Source organism: Phlebotomus argentipes, unplaced genomic scaffold, assembly GCF_947086385.1.
Source record: "Phlebotomus argentipes unplaced genomic scaffold, Phlebotomus argentipes genome assembly contig_75, whole genome shotgun sequence".
NCBI lineage: Eukaryota > Metazoa > Arthropoda > Insecta > Diptera > Psychodidae > Phlebotomus > Phlebotomus argentipes.
The window spans coordinates 886,181-912,646 of record NW_026776170.1 but is presented as its reverse complement, the minus strand read 5'-3'; the positions used below and the strand labels follow the sequence as shown (position 1 = coordinate 912,646).

Genomic DNA, 26,466 nt, shown 5'->3' with positions numbered 1-26,466 from the left:
TATCAATGATTGTATTTCTGAATTCAAAGTACATATGAATTTAAAAGTAAAAGAAAAAAAAAACAGAAATGGTGTTACAATTAAATTCAAAATATAAATTTTTCTATGTTACATGTTAGATATCCACTTTACCTTTACACTTAATTATGATGTTGCTCTTATGCAGAATATTTTCTTTAGAAAATACAGAATATAACAATCCAACTAAACATAGATAAATTGTAATTTCTTGTTTGGTTCAGTAGTAGGTATATCAATACTAGTTCTCATTAATCTATACAGTATTCTTATCTTCTGTTAATAATAAGTAAATATGATTTTCTTCTTGAACAATTTAAGTCAAATATAAACATTTTCTAAAAGGTAGAAAAATTTCCCAAAAGATATTTTTTCTTGTTTTACATTATAAAATATTCTTTTTTATCTGCGTCTTTATTATCCTAAACTTATCTATTACCGAGCTATCAGACATGAAAAATATACTCTCAATTTTCACAAATAATAAAATCTACTTTTTAGAGCACAGATTTATACTAAAAATTGTTTTGTTTAAGAAGAGAAACTTGACTTGTGATCAAAAAAACGAATTTGTTCATTAATATATGTTAAAATATCAAGATTCAGATTTTTTTTTTAATTCAAAGAGACAAATGTAGGAATCGATGTTGTTGTTGAATTGACTTCTATTTTCTACATCTAAATACACATACCGGACCGGGTTTTCTGTTATACATTTTCACTTTTAACAAGTGCTATCTGCATCAAAGAAAGTGTGAGCAAATTACTGTATTGTAAACTGCTGAAGTTTTTCCTCTTATTTGTCAAGATTTCATTTTCAACAAATTGCGTCAATCCAAATTGAACAAAATTCAAAGGGAAATTTATCCCTATACTGGAAAGAGGATATTTTATGTCTGATAAAACTCTTCAATTTTGATTCTTTTACATACAAAGCTCGGACACAAAAAATGTATGTGTAAAAATTGAAAAGTATATCCCTGTACTCTATATAATTATTCCGAAAAAAAACAGTCAAGGTATTAGGAGTACTTCATATATTCTTTTTACTTAAATTTATCCAACATAATACTGTATTTGTTCCCACTTACTTCCTTACAATTTTATGATATGTCTTTTATATGTAGATAAAACATACAGAGAGCATCATTCGAATTTAGGTTCCCTATCTGCCTTCAATGACAAAACTCACTCAATATGTTTATCACAATCATCGCTGACATTTTAATAAAACAATTCATTGTGAGAAGTATACATAAGTTTATGATAGCATCTATAGACTACACATTTATACAAGTAATTAAATATCAACAAAATTGCGGTTAAATAAAACGGCATGTGTAAACATTTGGTTTTTTGTCTAGTTTCCTCATATTATAAGATGTGATGGAATGTTGCTATATTCTTACACAATCACTCACTGTGTCTAAACAGCTGATACTTGTGACTCTTCATCATCTGCAAAAAAGAAATATAATTATATATTAACCAACGGATCAGTGAACACTGCAATATGCCCAAACAGGACACAGTAAACTTCGAATATTGCAGTCAAGAATTGCAAGAGTTAATTTGATTCAAACTGTTAAGAGATATGTATCGGCGCTTCCAAATTTATGTATTTTGAATAAAAAACCAGTAGTCTAAAAAGATTGTACTATACTTAAAAACTGAAGATCGCTTGGAACTTGACTCGGATTGTTTTTCTCAATTGTTCAAAACTATTTTACTATGGAAGATTTTACAAAAGATTGAACAGACAATACTAAATATCATAGTCAAGTGAAATGCTTTACATTTTTACTACACGAAAATATGTTATCATCGTTTTTATTTATATTCTTACGGTATGAATGTGTCTCAGAGATGTCTTTACTGTTGCTAGTGTATTTGTCTGGAGCTTTTGAAAAATGGCAAGATCATTGGATCTAAATTCACTGGTGATGCTGATATCAAGGATCTATAGTCGATTAAAAAACTTTTTCTGTTGCTGTCTCCTCCAAATTATAGATTTTGTAATGTGCTACCCACAATTTAAAGTATATATGAATTAGTAAATATGATACCAGTATTCACGATGAGGATTTATATTCAAGTTCGTCAAAATATCTAGGTGTTGAAGGCAGGAATTGTGGAGTATTTGTGTGTGACAAATAGTGCAGTCCCAATGACCAGGCTCACCCATAATTTTTTCTATCGCTGAAGAAGGAGGCAAAGTACCTCCGAAACGCAGATATTGAAAAAAGCGAGTGAAGTTAAACAACAAGGCCGTCTCGTGTTTCACATCTTTAAAAGTAAAAAGGAATTTATTTTTTCTTACCATCCTCATCATAGTCCTCAGTATCTGGTTCATAGTTTGTTTGCTTAGTTATAAGAGATCCCGAGGAAACAGCCACTGCAGCTGCTGAAACTGTAGTTACTCCCTCATGACTGTGCGCCCGTCCGAGACGGTGAAGACGTGCCATTTGAGCAGCAACACTGTATGCAGGTGGCAAACGGGGACAGCCGGATGTGCGAGGATTGAGCATATGAGCTGGAAAAAGATGCAGAATTTTTTATTCGAAGAAAAAATACAAAATCGAGACCTCTGAAAGAAACGTTATACAAGCCCCGAACATTTGTAAAGTCTTTCTCATAAGAGTTTATAAGACTTAGTAAAGCAAATATTCATCATTTTTAACTCGACTTTGATTTGGTATTATCATATAACTTCTACTTCAGTATGTTCTCAGACGTTACGAAACACTGGAATGCTTTGACGATATCTAAAGTGAGTCTTTATCGTTCAGTGAGCAGAAATAAATGCCTGGTCCAGTGAATGCTTTGTAGCTCCACGTACTCGCAGCAACAAACGAGACTGATGGATGTGAAAAGCCACAGAATGTGGCAAAGATGAACGAGGAATCTATTAGCGAGAAGTATGACATGATATTGGAAAAAGCCTTTGAAATCTGTCTGAACATGCAGCCAGCGAAGAGCGATCAGAAATCTGAGGTGAGCTCTATTGGGGAAATTCCACTCTGATCCCTCGACAGGTAAGAGGGATAAAAGTGATATTTTAAGTAGACAAAGAGATTTGCATTATTTGTATAAGTAAAGATCAGGCAGAGAAACTGGGAGTCAGAGAAGGGCCGACGGGGAAGGCATGCCGCTGCTAGAACCGTACCGTAGTCTGTCAAGTACTCATGGTGCTTGACAATGCTAATGGTGAAAACACAGCATTTGTGATCTGAAAATTGTTTTAGGTCATATCTTTCTTTACCACGCGCATCGTGTATTTTCCTTCCTGCTCTCGCACCATAGTCTGCAGAATTTGGGTTTTACCTGCAAATCTGCAGACTTAATTCTCTTGTGGGAGCAGGAAGGAAAATACATGATACGCGTGGTGTAGAAAGAGGTGAATAGATGATGAACGCGATCAATTTTCAAATGACAAATGCTGTGTTTTCATCATAAAGTTATGAGCGCTCCGTCCCACATAGACTTAGATAGTTGGCTACCAACCGCCCCTGTAAAAAAAACTTTAGTAACGAACATTGATATAGTGCCTTGAACAGAAAAGAATTTTCGGCAACGATCCAAAATATTAGAGCATGCCAAATTACAAACCGATCGAATATCAGGAAGGGGTCGAATAGTGTCTAAAGACAATGATTTATACAACAGTAGTTCAATAAAACGTTGAAAACATGAAGCGGCGTAAATTAATAGTAATTATGTGAAAGGAATAGATAATTCTATAATACATATTAATGGAAATAAAATAAAAAAGGACAGTCTAAAGTTATCACGAAATGTTTGAAATTGTCATTGAATTCAAGATACAGGCCACACTGATATCAAGGCAAGCATACATGCAGACTTACCGTTGTACCGCGTGGCCGAATGAAATTGTGGTGGTGTGAGAAAATTGGCGACTCCGTGTGTTGTTGAAACTATTGATGTGAGTTGATATGGTGGCAAATCTCCATTCATCGTATTTCCCATTTGACTATGTTGCATGTGGGTGTGATGATGTTGCGATGGCACCGCAATGCATGACGTTGACATTATATAATTGCTTAGGCATGAGCCTTTGCACAGAACACAGTGTTTAGAGAGAAGGGTAGTGGTATTTAACACAATGTAAGGAAGTGGACATCACACATGCACAGCAGGCAAATTTGAAGATCATGAAAACTTACCGTGGAGAACTGAGTGCCGCCGCTGCTGCAATGTGGGTGAAGGTGAATTGTGTACAATGGAGGATGCAACATGGTACAGTCCACTATTGCTCTCCGAGCAATTTGATTGATTGTCAGCTGCACTCTGAGCACAAGAGCCATGACCACTGTCGCTGGACGTTAATGAACTAGATGTAACAGTTTTGCGCAGAGGCATGTTACTTAACGATGTCACACTGCTGCTTTCCGCTGATAGATCAACAGACGGTACAGGCGTCGGTGTGTCTGAATGACTGCGTTCGTGAATAGGACGTCCGCTGTTTGTATGACTATGAGCACTATATGAGACTGACCCTGGAAGATATTTTTTTTTGCAAATAAAAAAGGATATGTCGCTCTCTTGCTTCTGGCTCTAAGAAATTAGAGATTTAATAATTCGACATTTGTCACTCAATAGACTCACCTGAACTGTTGCTGGAATTAATGCGTCGGTTAGTACTAGGTGACGGTGAGGGACTCACAGAGGTCTGGAGTCCAGCTGAATAGTGCGTAAGTCCGGGTAGAACAATACCGGGATGTTTTGGGTAGTGGGGCCTTGTTTTGCTCTGTTCAGACAATGCTAGTATTTTTTTCACTGCCTGTGGTGAAGCTGCCCCGAACTTGGCTGCTGCTTTCTTTCCTTCACTCGTGCTACTTGTGCTACTTGTTGTGCTAAGTGTTGGCGATGGATGACGCTTTCGTATCGTAACACTACTAGGTGCTGATCCACAACTAGCTTCACATTCAACTGATAGCGCATGAAGAGTGTCTTCATCAGTAATTACCTTAATATTGTTAAGGTAAGCCTTCACTCGACGTACCATTTGCGCTTCCTCAAACATCTTTTTTGGATTTGGTGCGGCTGTGCTTTTCTTGCGCCTTTTAATAGTTGCTTGATTCACTGTTACGGACATCTGATTTAGCGCCACCATTGCCGAGCTAGGTGGTTGTCCACGTAATTCTAACATAGTGAGCAGATCGTGTGGTGAATTGCACATGTAGGCTAAACTTCGCACTTCCTTTGCAATCATGCGTAATTTCTCAAAGTTAATGAGACCTTTAGCACAAAGAAAAACAAAGTAGAGGACAGAAACAAAATTAATTTCGATATGTTTAAGTTAAACTAATATTGTAACAAAACTTGTATGTTTTCTTTTGCCTAAATTACAAATTACGATTATGTGAGACACACACTATGTGATTTGTCTATACGAATAGTAAATCACAACTAATTATAATCAGAATCTAACATTCTACAATTCATTGATTAATTCTCACCTTCAATTCTTGTATCGTTTCCCAGATGGATAAACGTAAGATCCTTCTTCACTACTGGATAAAAAGGTATAATAGGATGTTGAGTGATAAGCTCTGTCGACACCAGCTGACGATATTTGGACATATTTCGACTAGGATCCATTAATTCTTGTAGATCACTAAACAATTTTTGATACTTGCTGGGAAGTTTATCCCACGTGACTCGCAAACGACTTACGGCTACGTGTCCCAGACCCGACACAATGGCGAACATTGAATTAAAATTACGACATTCCTTGCAGTGTCGGGCAACTTTGATAAATTGCTTGATTATCTTCATTCGGCGCATCATATTAGTCTCACTACAGATTTCCGTTACCACCCAAAACATTTCACGATTTACCAGCTCGGAAAATTGTTTTAACATTGGAGTACCGTATGGTGACTTCAGTTGAAATAAGTCATCGATATATTCTGTGCTTTCAATTTGACGGAAAATGGCAAAGTCCTAGAATGTAAATGAGAAACGATTTATACAGATATACATGTATGTGTTTTACACAATCAGTCCAAATTAAGTAAGAATATTTTGGGCTCAGTGACGATATGCTCCGATTTGCAGTTCGAAACTTAATAATAATTATTGTTCTCCTATTTATGAAGAAGTAGTGAACTTAAAAATCTCACTTTGTAATGTGCGGCTTTTACCTTTCAGACTTGTTTTAAAAAAAAATCAGTGGCAAATTGCACATTATGGATTGGTTTTTCTGGTCTGGTTGTTTTGGACACATTATATTCATTTGTAGACTGTTCAGAACGAGGGAGCGAAATAAATGCTTATATGTTCGAGTATTCTAACTTGAGTCAGAGCATCATGTGAGATAAATAAAAGATGAAAAATCCTTACCTGAAATGTAAGTTGCATTGCGACTTCATTAGCGTTCAATTGAAGAAAGTGTACTATAGTTTCGCGCACTAACTCCGGCGCAACATCATCTGAGACAAGTGTTTCTGTGATACCATTTGTTTTAAGATAGTAACGGGCTGATAAACCTATTCGCTCTGCCAGGTTTTGCATTTGATCTGGCAGACGACGCTGCTTTACCATGCCCCCTTCGCCTACACTAACTTCACACAAGGAAAAGTTGGAGCTAGTTTCATGTATTCCAAATTCTTGGAGCGCTAACATTACCACTTCATGTGCCGTAGTCTCCTTATGTACTAGTAAATACTTGCATGTTTGATCGGCTTTGTAAACCTTGAGAACATGTTCGGGATAGTCAGTGGACCGGGTGTCATCATAGTACATAGCACTAATATCTGGATTACTCTGGCTGTGATACATTACTGCTGTTGGTGAAACAGCTGCCGTCACTGATTGAGATGACCCAGAGCTGGTACTACTACTATCTCCGCTGGGCGGCGCCAGTGTCTCAACATCGATGCTTCCACCTGTGTGATATATAAGATTAAAAAAGGGCAAGTGTAGTCAAAAGTTTTGAAGTGACGTTTACCATCAGTAGCATAAATGAGAGAATTCTTGGGTAGAAGATTCATCTTAATCAGTGCTTTCTGGATACGTCGCTTCGGTGCTAGAGTCATAAAGCCACTCTTTACAGTGGCGGGCGCAGATAGTGGACCCACATGAGAGATTATATTATTTTTTGTTGCCGGTGATGTTGGAGTTTTTAAACAAGCATCTGTTTGATCTAGTCCGATACCAATCAAATCCGCGGAAGATCTAGCCCGTGGGTCTACTTCCGGAAGAACACGACGTCTCGCAGGTCTTGCACGGGGTGACAAACATTCTGGTGTGATCAGCATCTCGCGAAAAGCGAGTAAGTTGCTTCGAAGGGTGACACATAAATGAGTAGTGCTCCTTAACAATTCTATAGCACGTGCAAGTGTCACATGTTCCAAACTATTTCCATTAACCTCTAGAATTTGATCGCCACGCTTAAATCCGACATCATGGGCTTTTGTACGTCTTTCTACACTTGTAACAAAAATTCCCAGGCCTCCACGTTCATTTCCACCACCTACGGCGAAGTGTAATTCTTCGTCACGCGACGAACGCGTAAGTGTAACAATACGTGTACGAGCTTTAGCTGAACAGGCGATGTGCAACAATCGCAACTGTCCATCCATGGCTTTCTTTTCAAGACCCACTTCAAACATTTCGAGGAATTCCATCATTTGACCGTCAAACTCGAAATCAGTAAAATGATTGTTCACCCATAATATCACTGTACGTGTTACACGATCCCGTATCTCTGTAGGTGTTACTGTACACAGGGTTGGCGATGTTTCCTCATTCTCAAACCACGTGAGTAGCTGTTGAGCTACTTGATTAGGGTTCTCAATGAATGTACGATATGTAAGTAGAAAGTCTTCAACGTATGTTGGATCTGTCATTGAGTTTTCCTCTAGTAGTTGTAGCATGAGTCTCTCAGGTGTCCCTCGAATTACTACATGACCACGTCGTGTACCAGCATCGAGCAAACCATGTCTTAGCTCTGTTATCATCACGAGATGTCCATTTTCTTCATGGCGCCGCGTGTTTTCTTCACCCTGGTGCTGAATACGATAGTAGTCTGTTTGTGTTATGCATACAAATTGGCAATCATCGCATTTAGTCTTCATTACACCCTGGTGGTATAACTTATCCATGGTAGGTAAGATGCCAAAGCTGTCACCGACTTGAAGTTCCTCACGTTCACCCGTAACATGTTCGATGTCCACATGGCCATTAATGAGAACACTCCATGAGTCTAATTCCTCTCCATCATTCATCACCATTGTACCTGAACGCTCCACTACAGCAAAAACCATTACACTACACAGGGCGCGACGAACAGCTAGTGTCAGACTTGTGAATGCTTTTAGCTTTTGCGTAAATTCTAGGAGAGTGTCAATATCGTCATCCGTACGATCTGTAGGATCTTTTTCCAAACATTCACGCACAGTATCACGGACTGTAAGGCTATCCATACTCTCAGCTAGGTCTTCCTCATCCGAATCTACGACACTCTCTACTAGTCCGGACAAATCCACCTGCAATAATTATAGTGAATAAAGTGAAATCAGTTATGTATGTATAAATATGTATATAAATTAAATGTGATAAATAAATAAAGCATTAGTTTTTGAAATGTAAGTTATGTCTTCGGAACTAAAACAATGTTTTAAATTTTTTCAAAAGTTATTTACGGACTAAAACATTTGAAATTAATAAAACACTGGGACATTGAACACTCGCAAAGACGTCAAGGTAAACTTTTCTTCACTCAGAAAACTGTTGTGAATCTCATATTTTTGGCACTGAAGAGGGTGCGATAAGAATCGAAAGTTTTGGAATGGAAGATTTACTTTTTTCTGAGTAAGGAAGTTACTCTGACGTATTTCCAAGTAGAGTTTTCTTCTCAAAACCCTAAAACAAATAGTTGATCCTAAATCATGCAGTTCTACAAATATTAAAATTACAATTACTTCATCGGTATCCATAGAGGAGCTGTGAACTGAAGTCATAGTGTCAGAACCACTGTAAGCTGAACTCGTGTCACTTGAGTGGCTTCCTCTATTGCACTTCTGGTACAGATCTGGTCGCTGTGTTAGCTCGTCAGTATATATGCTACAGATGCCACTAGAGATTTGCCCTTGGTCATCCATTCCGTGTTCACATTGACTGCGCGCCACTTTTGCGGCGGACAAAGAACGATGCAAATCAGATGATCTATTTGACGTTTCAGGGTAATCAATCTACAGAAACAAATCATTATTCGCAATTATTTTTTTATTTTACAATATTGTACTGTATTTTTGTGGGAGGCTGTGGTACATTTTATATAGCATAAGACTGAGAATATCACGGTCGTGTGTTAACTCTTTCATCGGCAATATGTAATTGCCAGCAGTTTCAAGGGTAATTAAAAGATCTTGATAACTGGGTTAGCTTTGTACTTTGCTTATATCACACACTACATCTTCATCGTATTTAATGTAATCTTTAATTATGAATACTTTGTATTGTATGTAGGAAAAATTTGGTGGACGAAGTTATGTGCAATAAATGAAGTAGTGTGAAGTAAAGAACGCAAGGAATAAGTTAAAATAAACGGACGTTTATCAGCGAAGATTAATTAACTTTAAAATTAATCATATTTCGCGTAATTTCTCTATATGTATGTTTTCACTAATTTTTGTAGCCTAGAAAGTTAGCTGCCTAACTCTAGGAGCTGTTTGTCATCAAAATTTCACTATCTTAATTTGTGTAGCGCTACTTAAACAATCTCTGAAACTGGTCCAGATCATTACTGAAAAGCCAGTTCCACGTTATAGTCATGACAAGTATTGTAATAGAAATTAAGAATGGACCAAAAAATGAAATGTTTGCTTAATCTGTCCAGAACTGCAGTGCTGCATTGTATTCAGTCTGCGTTGATATTCTTAAATATACATGAAATTAGTTCTGTGCTTGGTTCTCTATGATTCTTTTGGGTTTCATCGCAGCCATGTGGTTCACTGATAAAAGATCAGACGTATTATAGGCCAACGATAATACTCACAACTATCATATCTGATGTCTCTAACACCAAACAGTCGCTGGGTCGTCGACAGCTGCCACCATTTCTCTTTCCAAAACTATAACAAATAAGAGAGACTATATTTATGATAATATCCTGTATAATTTACAATTCTAGCCAGAAAAATAGAACGGGACACGTTACCCCGCGTAATCGGCACATTAAAGACGTCCAAAGCTATACGAGTGCTTCATTGCATCTCATGTCATGTTGCCATAATAGAATACTTAAATTATCTTTTCTAAACGAAACCATGACCGTAGTTGAAAAAGAACTGACTGGCACTCTACTCAGAGCAACCTTAATTGATGCGAGAGAGAGAAAAAGAATACCTGTGAGAGCAGGTACAATCAAAGAGAGAGAAGACACATTTCTTTGTGAATTTAGAAATATTTCTTATATACAATCTAATAAAATAGATTTTGGTGTGTCAAACAACGCAACTTTTGATTTTTATTGCTTGAAATTGCTTTGTATTTTTTACGTCTAATTATAGCCATCAAAACTGGACTGAAAATAAACCGAGAGGGAGAACAGGTTGGAAGAGAGTACTTAAACATAAGGAAAATGTTACGCAGACGCTTACGAGTGGACACAGTTCAGTTAGAGGAAAAACTCGTGTATTTTTTTTACAATATATTCAGTCTGATTCCAACTGGAAAGTAATAAAAATATTTACATCACATATTATTTTCCTTATATACTTAGTAAATTATGAATACTGAGAATGTCTACCTTTAAAAAGTTGGTTTACTGGATCTTTACTAAATATTAAAAATGTTGTTACACAAAAACATTGTACATGATATTTTTACAGGTAACATTAAATAGGATAATCACAAAGAAAAACATCCAGAGTCACTGTGCCGGTATGTGAGTATAAAAATACTCGATTTAAAGAAGAAAAATAGGGTTTTGAGAAGTCAAGGAATCGGATATCGGTGGAGATGACATAGAAATTCTATGCCCCCTTTTTGGGGCCTAGGAGGAGGGGCCAGCCCCGAACAAAGTGGACGGACGTGGTCGACGACGTCCTCAGAGCCCTGGGTGTGGTGCGTTGTTGGCGGACGGTGGCGGTGGATCGTGCAGAGTGGTGAGGCATTATGGAGAAGGCCATGACCCTTAAAGGGAAGTAGGGCCACGTAATTAAGACATAGAAATACATATTCAGGAAAATGCGCAGGAGGATAATAATAATAATAAAGTGACAGTGAGGCGATACATAGAGGCTTGATCGCAGGAAAAGAATGTTTTAGCACCATAGGAAAAGACGGGAAGGAGAAGGGCACAGATAAATAAAAGCTGAACGCCCTGGGAAATTGCTTGTGTCTTCGAAGCGTGAAAATAATGAAATTCACATTTTTACAGATGTGGGAAGTATGATCGTCCCACGCCAAGGACTCATTCGAGATAACTCCAAGATGTCTGGCGCTATGGATGTAGGAAATTGCTTCACCATTGAGGAAAATCAGGAAGGCGGTGGGATGTTGGTTACCACAGTATATAAGCAACATTTTTTTTTAATTGATATTTCGATCGCTGATGAGCGCTGAATATTATTTGTTTTACTTGGGAATAAATTGTAATAAGCAGTGGAATAATGAGTAACTGTTTCAGGCTTAACATACATCTTGCCAAGTGAATGTCAAAAATTCTATGTCTCACTATATTCTATGGTGTATTTCAATATTAGTTCGAGTGTTCGGGACCGCAGCTAGAAACAGGCAAGCCTGTAGTCGCTAGTGGAGGATTACGAAATTCTTGAAACATGTGCGAGTCAACTATAAAATGAAGAAAGGGTTATATGTTTCAAGAAAAATTTCGGAATAAAGTCACGTTATGAGTATGCCACCTGTGCATTTGCTTCAAATGTGTCCAGGTGTCCTCGTAATGAATTTGGTGCTCTCCTTGGGCAAGATATGTTATTTGAGACTTTCAGAAAAATACGAGACCTAGCACGCATAGGAATATTTTACTTGCCCGAAATTAACTAATTAAGTCCAAGGCTTTATAGATTGGACGTATGTAAAAGTATTTTTGTGATACGTAAATAGATAGCAATGATCCTTTTTAGACAAGAAAATTTTTATAGCTGAAATAATATAAGTAAAGTGTGGAATAATTCAGCAATGGTTCATAACTTAACTGCACTTTATGATTATCATTAATAAAAAAAATTAAGGGCTAAACTTACGTTCATCATAAACTTGCATTTACAGCACTTTTTATAATTAAATTAGTAGCGCCACCAGTGCACACTGCATTTAGTCTATTTCTTTTTTGATTGTTCTGGTAAATTTATAACTAATCAGCAAAATGATTAAAATCTGGAAAAATTATCGAACTTTTAGAATTCAACCATCGAACATTTTACTTCACTACAAAGAATTGATATATAAACGTGCGATGGAGATAAATATTCATTTAATATTGCCTCACACCCAACTTATACACACAAATACATACACTGCAAGTTTCACCATTTCAGTGCACAAGGGATACCTTGGGCTTTTATTCCGTCACTTCTAAGCGCGGACTTAGAAACAGTATAAATTCTTTATGTTAAACTTCTTTTTACGGCAATAATTAAAAGAAAACACCATAAGAATTATTATAAGGCTTCACGCAAAGAACCCCGTCAACGCTCTGTCATATTATCTCGTCACCTTATGTCTATTAAGCATTTGAGGATGTCGGTAATGTAGTTTCATCGACACAAAATGCAAGCATGACGTTGCGTTAAAATTTTTGAATCATATGGTAAGCCTTATATAGTATGCTAATATGTAACAAAAAATCAACATAACCATACTATCAAAATGCACAATTCTATTGTATTTTATCTTATACTGATTTTCCACGGCTTTAAAGATGCTTTTAACTCTTTTTATGGTAATTGTGCAATGTACAGAAATTACAAATAGTAGTAAACAAAAAAATTTCGTAAAAAAAATGTAACGATAATTTAAATTATGATTTCTGTCGTCCTCTACGGCCTCTGTAGTAATGATATTATACAGTGACATGCACCTTGTTAATAAATAATTTGTTTATAGTTTGAACTTGAAGTTTCGCTGATTTTTTTTAATCAAATTTAAACCCTTACTATAATTGCTGTATCACATTTGAGAATTAATTGATTACGGAATATATAAGGAAATCCTATGAATAGAACCTACATAATTGCTAAGTGGAATAGATACCACTTTTTTTCAACTTGAACAACCCTCGGTTAAGGTGTTTATGCCACAATGTTGAAATGTTATTAATTTCTTTCTGCTTATCGATACGGATTGCATATATTTACTTTTTTAACCCAATTTAAGTGAAAAAAAAATTGAAGTCGAGAGAATGAGTAGTCCATATAATTCCTATTTTTCTCTTAAAATTGTATGAAAAAGGGGAAATTTCACGTAATTCATATCGATAAGTGACGGTATTGAGAAGAACTTGCCGACACTTTAAAGTCTTTGGCATAATAGCTTTAGAATATGAATGAAATAAATTTTTCGAGTTGAAAAGCACTTAATACTTTAGTCAAAGAAACTAATTTCTGGGAAGGAAAATTATGAAAGAACAGCAATATTTATTTCTCTCTCTTCTGGTTAATACATGTTAAATATTCGACGGGTGCCCCGAAGACTATCAAAAGTCAAAATCGCAATTTTTCAGTAGAGCGATTTGAAGTTTGAGAGATGATATTGCTTTGAAATTTTACTAATTTTTACATAAACTCCCTGTTATATTCCAGTAAATTGAAAATATTGCTCTACTTTATTTTTATGCAATATTTCCCAGGGTTTTCCACTGTTATTTGTTAAAATATTAACTAAAATACGAAGAGTTGATAGACGAATTGGAAAAATCACTGACAGACGCCGTGGCAATAGGAAGGAAATACACGATACGCGTGGTGAAGAAACAGATGACTTCTATTAATTTTCTCCAAACAAATGTTGTATTTTCACCATAAGGATATAGATTCAAATTTGTCAAAAAATCAGCAATACCTATTAACTGTTGACCCTTAAGCCGCCGTATATATATATTATACTTATTTATTGACACACTCTATCTAATAATACAATGCAGTTTAGATAGTATATACATACATACATACATACATACACACACATGAATGTAGACATTTTAGCCTAATTCCACTGATAAAACTTCGAAAAGCTCGGATACTGGAGCGAATTACCTGGATCCGGGTAGAAACATTGTCCCGCTGGTAAAAACAGCACCCGATAACAGCACATACCAGCTGGTGGTAAACTCTCCAGTGCTGCAATTTACAATATATAATATATCAAGGTAAAAAAAACAATGAGTATTGTTAGCCTTTACTCACTAATAAAGTATGTTGTTTACGTGGTGTTTTTCATGCCGTACTACTTTACATAAAGCACGTAAGATGGGGTCTCTGAGTGTGACAAGCGGCTCCATGGCGTGCAATCCATAATAAATCTGTTGAAGATCCTAAAATGTGAAAAATTAGATAGATAGATAGATAGATAATTTATTGTGTTTCATGCCCCGGTTTACAATTAAACTATAGTTCATTGATAATTCATTAATATTGTGTGATAAACTTTCAGTTTGTATGCAACCTGAAGTGTTCGTTGATGAGGATCACAGCACAATGCCTCCATAAAGCGATCAGGCAGTTTAAGCATGACACTCCGAGATCACTGCAAAGCATAACAAATAACAGAAGAGATATTCTGCAGACTGCTATGGCAATTTCCCAGCGCAATTTATGCATTACAAACTGCATACGAATACATGCCTCAAAAATTTTATTTCTCTCGATTCCAAATATTTAAGTTAGATTTGTGTTGAACTTAGATTTATGAAACATTTCAAACGTTGACGTCTGAAGTCAATTTATATACTTCTTATATACTAGCGTGAAGATAGGAACAAGTCGAAAAATTTACGTGAAAAGCCAGCAAATAGACAGCTTGAAAAGCACAAATTGATTGGATTTATCGCATAAATAGTACATATTTCAATGTACCAGATTGAGGTTGCTTTTTTCAATATCCTCTAAGTTGTTTGAAGACAATATATTAATATATAATATATAGACAATAAATATATAATAATTTTTACTAATTGTTTTCGGGAAAATGCGGCTATGCTCGAATGTCAGAGCAAGGACATCTTTCCAGGCATTTTCTGGATAGCAAAACTTTTCAGAATCGCATGGGAAACAAAACCAATGTCAGAAACAATCGCGGATAAAGACATCTGCCACTGAGAATCATTTTTCGCCTTGCTGAACACATTTTTCGCGGATAATGGTAATCGTCAAAAACTCCTGGAACTTCTTTGAGATTAGTACCCGAGAAATACCGAAAAATGTGATTCACTTACACTGGAGAACATTTTGAACTTCCACGTGGAGGAAAATAGCGAGAAACTGAACACAAGTTAAAATATTCTGCCCTGAAAACACCCTCACATAGAAAATATAACACTTAACGGCAGTTAAAAAAGAAACCCTGAAGTACTGATTTTTTGACAACTGAAATTCGAATTATATATACTCCTCACTGCACCTTGAATAGCCGTCTCGCTGGTATTTTATCCGTAATTCACAATAGCACCCGCCGGGCGGCCGCCAGTATCAACTATGGAAAGCGTGAAGTGACATGCTAAATTCGTAACTATTTTGAACCGAAATAAGAAATCAGTTAAATTACATAGACCATTATTTACACGTTTAATATAAGTTTAATTTTTTTTATAAAGAACTAGACGTTTATAGTTCTGATCAAATTTTAATTGACATTTAAAATTATAAACATTTCGTTCTTTCCATATATTTTGGAAGGAAAATATTTCCTTGGCAGTTTTTGTTATTTGGTGCCATTAAGGAAGTTATACAAATATTTGAGAATAACTATGGTTTAAAACTTTTATTTGTTTGCTTAGATATTTAACTATGAAGTACAGAATAATTAATAATTTGTTTATTCTAGTCATTGATTCCATCTCAGAAGAAGCACACTTCACCTACTTCGAGGCGTATTTGCCGTTTTGAATCATCATCTTCATGGGTGCTTATATCCATTATCGGCAATCTTGCCGTCTTGGTGGTATTATAGCTGAGCGTCGTGCTTGCCCATATATCATCTCGTGATTTACAACCATCTTGCAGTACTTCATAGCGTAACCAAGGATTTCCTCTAGATGTGATTTCTGCATCATTCCATGCTAGCAATGTCACAGCCTTTCTAAAAGTGGAGCGCTCATCCTGTGCTACTATATGATTTCGACAATGTATTGTAATGTTTTGAGTCGCTTTAGTTGACAGAAGTTGTAAAAAAGCCAGCTGTTGAGAATCGATTTTGTAAGAAGGTATTATGCCTGCTTCGCTAAGCCATGCAACACCACGTGGTGCCACCGGTGCAAAGATAGCAGGAGAGGGGGTTATACATGTTGTCTTATCCTCCATGTTGCATCGTACCAGAATTGCGTCGCGTATATCACCAGCATTTGGATCGATCCAAAATTCTCCAGAAGGTAGGTTAGGATGGGCAGCTGCCAAATCACGACACGTGCGAGCGGGACTTTTCTTATCACCATTTGGAGCCCGTATAGCTTCTATAGTGGATTTGAGATGTTTATAAGCTCTTAGCATAAAAACTTCCGGGTTTTCATCAGCTTGCATATCAGGCGGACCTTTAGTAGAACTTCCTTGGCTCATTATCGCAGCCAAGGTGGCTGCATTGTAGTCCAGAGTTTCGGATATAGGGCCTGGTGGTCCGGGTGGTCCTGGGGGTCCTGGTGCTCCTGGTTTGCCATCTGCTCCAGTAGGGCCCCTCGGACCCATTGCACCAGAGTTTCCTGGTCTCCCAGGCAAACCGTCAAGTCCAGTTGCACCTCTACTACCTTGATCGCCCGGCTTTCCAGGTGGCCCATCATTTCCAATGGGACCTTTATCTCCTGGAGGCCCGCGAGGTCCTACACTACCTGTTAAACCAGTAAATCCTCTATGACCTTTTACACCCGGGCTACCTGTAATTCCCTGTTCTCCTTTGGCACCTTCAGCACCCGGTGGGCCAGGTTTTCCACGTGTTCCAGGAAGTCCATCAACGCCTTGAGGACCTGGATGTCCAGGAACTCCTCGTTCACCTGTATGTCCCTTTGGACCTGTAAGACCTATAGGTCCTGGTACTCCTGGAGGTCCTAGTAGACCATCTTGTCCTGGTGTCCCTGGAGGCCCTTTGTCTCCTGTGCGACCCGCTATTCCTGCGGTGCCCGGTTTACCAGGTTGACCTTCTGGTCCTATCTCTCCTATCATTCCTGGGATTCCTTGTGGACCCGGAGGTCCCGAAATGCCTTGTGCTCCGGATAAACCAACTTTTCCCGGCAAACCAGGTTCCCCAGGTGCTCCACGCATTCCGCGTGGTCCCACAAGACCAACTGCGCCCGGTAATCCTGGCATTCCTCTATCTCCAATAACTCCAGGCGCTCCTGGAGGACCAATCGGACCTGAAGGGCCCTCATTTCCTGGCTCACCTTTCATACCATTTATTCCAGGAGCTCCAGAAGGCCCTGCATGCCCTACTGCACCCGGTCGACCAATGTCCCCTGCACTGCCCTTTACACCTGGTAATCCAATTTGTCCAGGGAGACCCTGATTACCAGGCTGACCTGGTTGTCCAGGCTCTCCTGGACGACCCGGTAAACCAATAAGACCTGTCTCCCCACGAATACCCTGTTCTCCACGAGCCCCTTTACCTCCCATAAGTCCCATTGGACCAATTAATCCAGGTTCTCCGGTGGGTCCTAGGCCACCTGGAACTCCTTGTTCTCCTTTCGGTCCTGTTATTCCTCTATCACCCTTAACACCAGCCATTCCTACAGCTCCAGTAGCCCCTGGGAAGCCAGGAGGTCCTTGTAGCCCAGTTGGACCACGTTCACCAATACTTCCAGGCGCTCCGCGTTCCCCGGGAGATCCACGAACACCAGGTTCACCTCTATCAGCAGGCTCACCTGGTAAACCTGGTGGCCCCGTACTTCCTTGCAACCCTGGTTCACCGGGACGGCCTTGGGCACCCTCAGAACCTTGTAATCCAATTGCACCACGTTCACCTTTCTCACCCGAAACACCGGGAAATCCGCGAATGCCTGGAAGTCCTATCATTCCAGGAGCACCCTGATGTCCCTTCGAACCTATAGGTCCTGGTGCACCTGGCACACCATCATGACCTGTTTGGCCTGTCTCACCACGCAGTCCAGGCGATCCTGGTAGACCTTGAGCACCACGTTCTCCCGGCAAACCGCGCTCACCACGTACTCCAATTGGACCCGGTGTGCCTGGTTGACCTGCAACTCCAGTTTCACCGTCTTTCCCTGGCTTGCCGGCGACACCTGGCTGTCCAGGTAAGCCTTGGAATCCCCTAAAAATATTCATATTAGTTCATCAGTAATAAATAATTACATAGCAAATCAAAAATCTATATTATCAAGAGGTGTTTGCATCGTTCATTACATATTGCACTTAGACAGGATTTTAACAAGTTGCTATTCTATTCTATCTCCTTTTTAATTTTTATAGATTCTATTATTAAGTTTTTTTTTTGAACTAGCTTGGTTGCCTTGGTGTGCGTTTTGCTTTGGGTCACGTATTAAGTCTTTTTCTCTTCAAAATCTTAAGTGTAAAATGTTCAGTGAATAATTTAATAATGGCAAAATTTAAAGCTGATTCTCTTTCAAATTCACCAAAAGCATAAAAAAACAAAAAGATGTGCTAAAAACGACAAATTATTGAAAGAATATAATAGAAAAAAAGAAATGTGAAGAGAAAAACACAGAAAAGAAGATTTAACAGAGTGAAGAAAACTTTATAAATGCAAAGAAAAAAGATCAGCCTGAAAGAACCTTTTGATGTTCTTCACAGTCTCGCGAGCTTCGCGCGGAAATGCGCTATAGAATGACACACCTCTAACGGAGAAGGTGCGGAAAAAAGTCTCATGCTCGGTTCTAGGGACGAGAAGTCTTCGAAGCCTGGTCGAATCATCCTTTGTCAAGAGGGAAGCCATATCCAGGGTAACCATTATTGCAGATGCAATCCAAGAAAATCGGGGCTCGCATCTGCAGAAAGGAAGGCAGGCTGCAGCCCAACAATACATTCCTGTGGGCAGAAATGTGATCGCGGGGACCCAGTCCGCAGACATACCTAACACAATTGTTGAATGCTACAGTTAACCGATGGATTGTGTCACTATCCTCCAGAAAGAAAAGCTCTGCTCCATAAGAAAAGAATGGCATAATCAGCGCTCGTGCGAAAAGCAGCGAGAGAGCATACAAGCAAAGTGTGATAATCCGATAGTGTCTAAGGACATAAAGAGAACAATGGAGCTTGTGGCAAATGGAGGAGGCATGATCAGACCAGGATAGAGTCGAGTTAAAGACAATACCAACGTTTTTAACATGGTCAGCATAAGGGTTTATATCACCATTAGGAAGAAAAGTGAAATAAGAAAAGTTAGTGGACTTTTTCGAGAAGATAATTGTCTGCGATTTCTGTGGATTGAGGCGAAGTTGATTGGACAGAGCCCAGTGCCCAACTCTGGAAAGATTTTCATTGAAGAGGTGAAAGGCATGGGAGGAATTTGTAGGATTGCCTTCGACATAGATCTGGAGATCGTCCACATACAGATGATACGAACAACCACGCAGGACAGTAAGCAGGTAATTAATAAACATGGAGAAGAGCAAAGGACCAAGAATAGATCCCTGGTCAATGCCTTTTCCCAGGGTAGATAGGGAGGACGTTTTGTCTCCAAATTTAACAATTTTGGAACGATCGTAGAAGTAAGAATATATCAAGTCAATTGCTGAAGAAGAAAATTTAAAGCGCTTGAAAAGTTTGTAGCAAAAGAGGTCATGGTGGAGACTATCAAATGCCTTTGTAAAATCAAGTAAGACCAAGCAACAAAGGAATTGCGATCAAGTTCGAAAACAATGTCATGAATAACCTTCAGCAGAGCCGAAGAACTTCTATGACTTCGGAAGCCAGACTGATGGTCGGGAAGTAAATTATGAGAAAGTAAATGACAAGAGATTTGTTAGTGAAGTAAGGCTTCAAAAGCGTTGGACAATGTAGCGAGGAGACTTTTTGGTGTAAAATCGGAGGGAGATGTGGGGTTACAGGTTTTCGGAATTCGGATAATTAGGGCAAGCTTCCAAGTATCTGGAAAAGAAGAAGTGGTTATGATATGATTGAAGGTCTCCGTGAGCACTAGGAGTAGTATCGGGAGAATAATTTTGACGAAAGCAAGGGAGACGCCATCACACCCCACGGTATTCGATCGCACGCGGGAAGTGGCACCTGCAACCACCTCCTTGGAGACGCAGCGGAAGCCAAAACTCTACCAAGACGCAGGGGGAAGTGCGGGACAAGTCACGTGATCAGTGAGCAATGGAAGCGACGTAGTTGTTCAGTTCATCCGCTCAGAGGGTGTTATCAACAGATGCACTTACCGAAGGACGGAGTCCAAGCTTCAAGTATACTAAATTTCTCTTACCTTGGTCCTACAGGACCGGTTATTCCACGTTGTCCAACAGTTCCAGGTGGGCCAGGAGATCCTGGTGGACCAGGTAAACCTTCTTTGCCAGAATCTCCTCTTGGACCTGTTACTCCTTGAGTACCAGGCTCACCGTTTTTTCCCGGTTCTCCAACCAGTCCTTTATCGCCGGGTTTTCCAATGGGCCCTGGCAAACCCTGAATACCCTGTGGTCCTTTTTCCCCTACTTTTCCATCTGCTCCTGGGATACCCCTTTCACCAGGCACCCCTGGTTTTCCGGGAACACCAATACGACCAATAATACCACGTGCTCCTTGGAGACCTGGTAATCCTGGTGGGCCTGTATTGCCTACTGTTCCTTTAGGTCCAATGATACCCTGAATGCCTTGTTCTCCAGCTTGGCCTTTTGCGCCGATAGAACCATCTAAACCTGGTGGTCCTATTGGTCCTGAAACACCGCGCTCACCTTGTGGCCCTTGGGGACCAGTTGCCCCCCTCATACCGCGTTTTCCACGAGCACCTTCGCCACCCTGAGCTCCTGGTAAACCACGAAGTCCTGGTAAGCCCATCTCTCCCTTGTCTCCAGTATCTCCTTTTATTCCACGATCACCAGGAACTCCAGTAGGTCCTCTTAAGCCTGGATGGCCAATTTCCCCAGTCAATCCAGGTTGACCACGTACACCTGGAAAACCTGGTGGTCCAGCAACACCAGGGAGTCCAATAGCGCCTTTTTCGCCTACGAGTCCATCTTGACCCGGATTTCCAGGTGGACCAGGTTCTCCAGTGTGTCCAGGATGACCTGCTTCGCCACGCGGGCCTTGCAACCCTTGTGATCCTTTTTCACCCACATGTCCTCTGTCGCCCTTAGGTCCTGGAGGGCCAGGAAAACCCGGAGCACCGGATTTTCCAACTAAACCCGGTGGACCTACTAGTCCTGCAACACCGTCTATGCCGCGTATACCTGGGGGCCCTGGTGGACCCTCACGCCCCCGCTCTCCTCTTGATCCTATTGGCCCCTGCAAAGTTAGAAGGGCCATTTAATAGTGCATTAATTTGTCATCTTCTCACAAATATTCAATTTTGAGATAAGAAATTCGGCATTATGCTTATGAAAACATAAAAACGTGCGGCTAACGACACGCGAAGCTTGTCGCTACTTGTAAAGCGTTTGCTTACGGAGAGGCTGGGATAGGTACAAAATTGAAAATGTGTTCAAGTTTTCATATTAAAAATTTGAACTGGTATAAGTTCTGTTCCTTGGCTTTGACGGAGAAGTATAGTCGTCATTAGGAAACGTCTTGATTTCGAGTATGAAAATACTAATATAATTTATTTACAAAAAGTTGACCATTGAATCAGAATTGTTGTGTAAAAAGTGTTTAAAATTTTGAAAAACTCTCCTTCTGTGCAGGAGATGAGAGCCACAGTGTTAGAGTTGGAGTGTTAGAGTGCAAATTATAGTGAATGTCCAAACAAACCAGTTTCACCTTAATTTCTCACATCCCTGAAGAAGGAGACATAGTTTCTCCGAAACATCGGATAGGAATAAAAACGAGTGAAACAAAGATTTTGGCCATCCCGTGTTTTACTTTCAAATCTCATCAGCCGACCGTTGAACACAGCAAAAAATATAATAATTATAGCGATTTTTCCATGGGAGAAGGGTATATACATAAACCTGAGGTCTAAGTCCGTATTCAGAATCATTCTAAAAGAATTTATTCTTCCGAAAAATGCCTAACGATTTTAACCTAAACATGCGACTTTTGCTGATTTTTGCTAAAATAAACAAGCCAAAGGTCGATTGAGTTTAGTTGAATCTGATTAAGACCATTTCAAGAATTGGTCTCTGGTTAAGTGATTTTTCACTTTCTTCTATTGTTAAAAAATCTAAATTAATCTAAGAAGTAAATATTTTTAATAAATATTAAATATAGTACTGCCACTCCAATATTTATAACCAAATCCTTGATACTTACTATTGGTCCTGGTGGACCCATAGGTCCTTGCCCTCCTGACGCACCTTTTTCTCCGGGAGAACCCATATCGCCTTTGGCACCTTCCAAGCCATCATATCCTCGATGACCTTTTATACCGGGCAAACCTGGCATGCCAGGCAACCCACGCGCTCCTGGTGGTCCTGGTGGTCCCTGAGGACCTGCTTCTCCGTCATCTCCGGAGAATCCGTCCTTACCCGGAATTCCTGGTAAACCACGTGGACCTGTAAGCCCCGTAGTACCTGGTGGACCTGGTAGTCCCGTCTCACCACGAATGCCTTGAAAGCCTTGTGGACCGGACGGACCTTGTGGCCCTTGTGATCCACGCTGTCCCGCTGGTCCCACTTGCGACTGCACATATTGAAAAGAGTCGGCAGGTCCGGGACCTTTCTCTCCAAATGCCTCCGACAACTGCGATGTGTATGAGATCAAATCAGGAGCTGGTCCAGGAGCACCTCTTTCACCCGGTATTCCTGGTGTTCCGAATTCGCCCTGATCACCCGTTGGACCTGATGAAGGCGCTACAACGCAGCCTTCACTAGTACACTCAATATTGTTAGCAATGCATTTACACTGGCGACAACCATCAACAAATGTGTCTCCCTCACGATACCATGTAGAGTTATGTCGGCAAGAAAAGGGATCTGCAAAATGACAATATATAAAACGCTTAGTAGAACCAATATACTGTTTTTCACGAGGAAGAGGAAAGTGCGTATTACAAAGAAATTCACCCTATACGGCAAGGATGATAAATTTTCAGACAATGGGCCTCTTTATGCCTCAATCTGTAAACCCTGCATTAAAATTGATGCAGCATTAATTTGACAGTTCGCCATACAAAACTGTCAGATTAATCCTGCATCAATTTGAATGTAGGATTAACGGAGACGGCGTAAATAGGCTCAATGTTGAATATAAGATTACATTTTATTTATTTACTATCGACGCCCACTCCACATGCGTCTATCATCGTCTTAGCGTTGTTTACTATCCTCAAGAGAAAAGCAGTAAGGTAGGCGCAGCGGATATCTGAACTTGATTCTAGTCAAAAAAATTGCTATGGAACTCACATTTACAGTAGAATATGAGAATAAAAGCAGTTCAGACAGAAATTCCGACTCAATCTGTGGTCTGCCATCTAAGACAGTACGTACATTTCATTTATAAGTAAAACTGATATTGGAGTTGTTTTCTGGTGGAATAATAATTATAATTTATTCTGTGTGCGGCTGTCGCCGACTTAATTGCCGACCTCCCCGAGGAAAAACGGCAAAAAACTCGGCTCTTCGATCGTATATGCCACTTGCGGGAGAAAATGTTAGTTGGAGGCCCGGTGGCCGTGCGGTCTAAAGCGCTGACCCATGACGTTCCCCGCACTGGGTGAAGGAGTTCAAATCTCGCCTCGGTCGGCATAGTCGACACTCTGGCCCGCGCTTCCTTTTCCACTTTTCTTTTTTTCTTCTCACAAATCCTAGCATCAAAAAATCGGAAAGACCGACATTCTGGGCGATACGCATCTTTAAGATCCAGCCCAGTTTTACCGGCCAAGCAGTGAAGGAGCTCGCACACATCGATATAACTGATCATTGGTCGTTTTGAGCGTACACACACATGCAACACGACCGACTGTTGCATTTGTTTAAGGTCATTGCCTTACAATTTAAGTAATCTAAAAACTAACATTTCTGTTTTTGAGGGCAGCGTGTCATACGGAAAAAAGGAATAGTGGGACAGCAAAACTTTAGGAGAGTAGAAGCGCTTCCCATGGGTTCAGGAGTGGTATCGGGAAACACGGAGAGAGAGAGAGAGAGAGAGAGAGAGAGAGAGAGACGAACATCAGCAATACAATGGAATAGAGATGCAAGTTGAAATGACAATTTTAAGAGAAACACGAAAATAAAAATAAAAAAATTAATATAAAGGGGGGGGGATGCAGTAGGCTACATCGATTAATTAGAGACCCATGATCCTCCGGAATTAGTCCGTGGTCTGTCCGCGTAGACAGATACTCTGATCAAGTCAGTGACAGATGGAATAGTCAGACCGAATGGACAAAACGCTCTACCACAAATCTGGCCATGAAACACTATGTCCGTTGATAGTCCCCCTGATCGCTGTTGCAGGAGACGCGTTGCTCGTGACTTGCTGCTCAAAATCATTGAGTGTGCCATTAGCCAACCTCTCACAACCTCCAAATCTTCCCACATATAGACCTCCATGCCCGCCCACGATTCTCTCCTATACAGTAAGACTAAGTCGTCCGCGTAGGCAATCAATAGGATGGACTTGCAATGTGCAAGGTGTCTCGCAACAATTTATTACAAAACAAGCTGTTATATATTGAGTGTTATATATATATATATCAATAGGTTATATTACAGTTAGAAAAAGAATAGACATACAGAAACTGAAGGCCAATAATCAGTACGATACAGACAATTGATAAACAAAAATATAAAAAAAATGTAAATAATATTGGCTGTGGCTCAGTGATCAACACATTTATTTCTCAACGCTACAGTCGAGTGTTCGAATCCCATCGTTTTCAAATGTTCGAACACACAGAATACGAAACAATGAAAGCTTTCAATAGCAAATTAGAGCAGCCCAAGTGGCTGCTGTTTATTATTCCAACTGAAACATATAATTCACTGGAAGCGCAATTTGCGCTTTTTTCTTATATATAAAAATGTACTTTAGAAACACTTATGGTTATTCGGCAAACTAAACCCTGTCATTGCAAAAGCAAACCTATCTCGAACTTCTTCTCTAATAGAGGATTCCATATCCCTCAATGGGAACTAATGCCACAAATAAGTAAGTAGTATGCAAAGCTACAACGAAATGTAGCGCGTCCCTCCTCCACCGAGGAACATGTAAACATACAACCTGCGTAAGGTCTTTTCCATCCTTTTGTCCTGGAGAGTGATCACCAACGCTAAGACGGCTATGATCGCAAGAAAGGCTGTGACATGTGCCTGCTATGACATAAATAAATGTAATCTAAAGTCAGAGGAGTGCAATATAGCAGTTAGGAAAGGTAAAAAAATAGATCAAAATATAATCCAAAAAATATATGGATAAAGAGGACATTACAATAGTGTTTAGTCAGTCTGAAATGTCTGAATAAGTGTGCCACGCTGAATTCAATGCAGCACATTCTACAACTCCAGGCTAGCAATTTTATTTTGTAGCGTTGTAACGAACAGGAAAAATTATACAAACCTTTTTGAATAAAATTGTTGCTTTGTTTTTTTTAGTACACACTTACCTATCTTGACCCATATAACATTTTTATAACCTAACTCTTATTCAACTTACTCACAATCGGTTGCGGCGATGTGATGTCGACGGTGTCGTATTCATCTGGATATTCATAGTCGTAATTTGGTAGTTCAATTGGTGGTCTGTCCTGAGGACTGCGCAACCGCTTTCGTTTTGGTTCGCCAGAGGCCACCGCGAATAATATGAGAACCCACTCAAGCCGCATTCTCTCTACAGCTCAGCGCCAACTGAATACGCTAAACCAAGTTTGATATCAAAGGGTGCGGGGCCAAAAGTGCGTGTACGGCTTTTTGTGTGGTGATGTGATTAGGCAGCGGTCCAATTGCGCACAGATTGTAACTTGTGATGGTACGAGACCATAGAAGAAAGATTTGTTAAATTAAGCGAGACGACTTGGTAGACACATCTCAAGCACGATTTAGCATTGCAATGAGTGTGGCAATGTGTTCTCAAGCGAAATTAAAATATTAAGTTTAGGTACTCGGTTCATAGAAATAATATTTGATGAGATAAAATGCACAATTGTCAGGTAGCATGTCCTTTTGCCAAAATTTCTGATAAAATTTTTGTTCTA

The 26,466-nt window shown here is 39.5% G+C and overlaps 2 protein-coding genes across 7 annotated transcripts; both read right to left on the bottom strand.

The window, feature by feature from the left end:
- Window positions 1-1,363: 1,363 nt before the first annotated feature.
- LOC132257110 (rap guanine nucleotide exchange factor 6) lies at window positions 1,364-14,955 on the bottom strand. Of its 6 annotated transcripts, none has more exons than XM_059753869.1 (13): window positions 14,609-14,955; window positions 14,415-14,542; window positions 14,265-14,348; window positions 10,043-10,118; window positions 8,967-9,236; window positions 6,992-8,531; window positions 6,385-6,929; window positions 5,499-5,985; window positions 4,645-5,277; window positions 4,203-4,535; window positions 3,885-4,091; window positions 2,339-2,551; window positions 1,364-1,476 (listed from the first exon to the last, which is right to left on the bottom strand). In XM_059753869.1, exons 1-13 carry the CDS (start codon window positions 14,624-14,626, stop codon window positions 1,445-1,447), a joined length of 4,566 nt encoding a protein of 1,521 aa, XP_059609852.1. In that variant the 5' UTR covers window positions 14,627-14,955; the 3' UTR covers window positions 1,364-1,444. The 6 variants fall into 6 exon arrangements, with proteins under 6 accessions (XP_059609852.1, XP_059609851.1, XP_059609853.1 ...); XM_059753868.1 differs by having other exon boundaries at window positions 14,674-14,955; XM_059753870.1 differs by lacking the exon at window positions 3,885-4,091 and having other exon boundaries at window positions 14,674-14,955.
- A 674-nt stretch (window positions 14,956-15,629) lies between these two features.
- LOC132257066 (collagen alpha-1(I) chain-like) lies at window positions 15,630-26,097 on the bottom strand. The gene is made up of 4 exons (XM_059753773.1): window positions 25,933-26,097; window positions 22,587-23,339; window positions 20,608-21,623; window positions 15,630-18,477 (listed from the first exon to the last, which is right to left on the bottom strand). The coding sequence occupies exons 1-4, from the start codon at window positions 26,095-26,097 to the stop codon at window positions 16,065-16,067; spliced, it is 4,347 nt and encodes a 1,448-aa protein (XP_059609756.1). The 3' UTR covers window positions 15,630-16,064.
- Window positions 26,098-26,466: the final 369 nt, after the last annotated feature.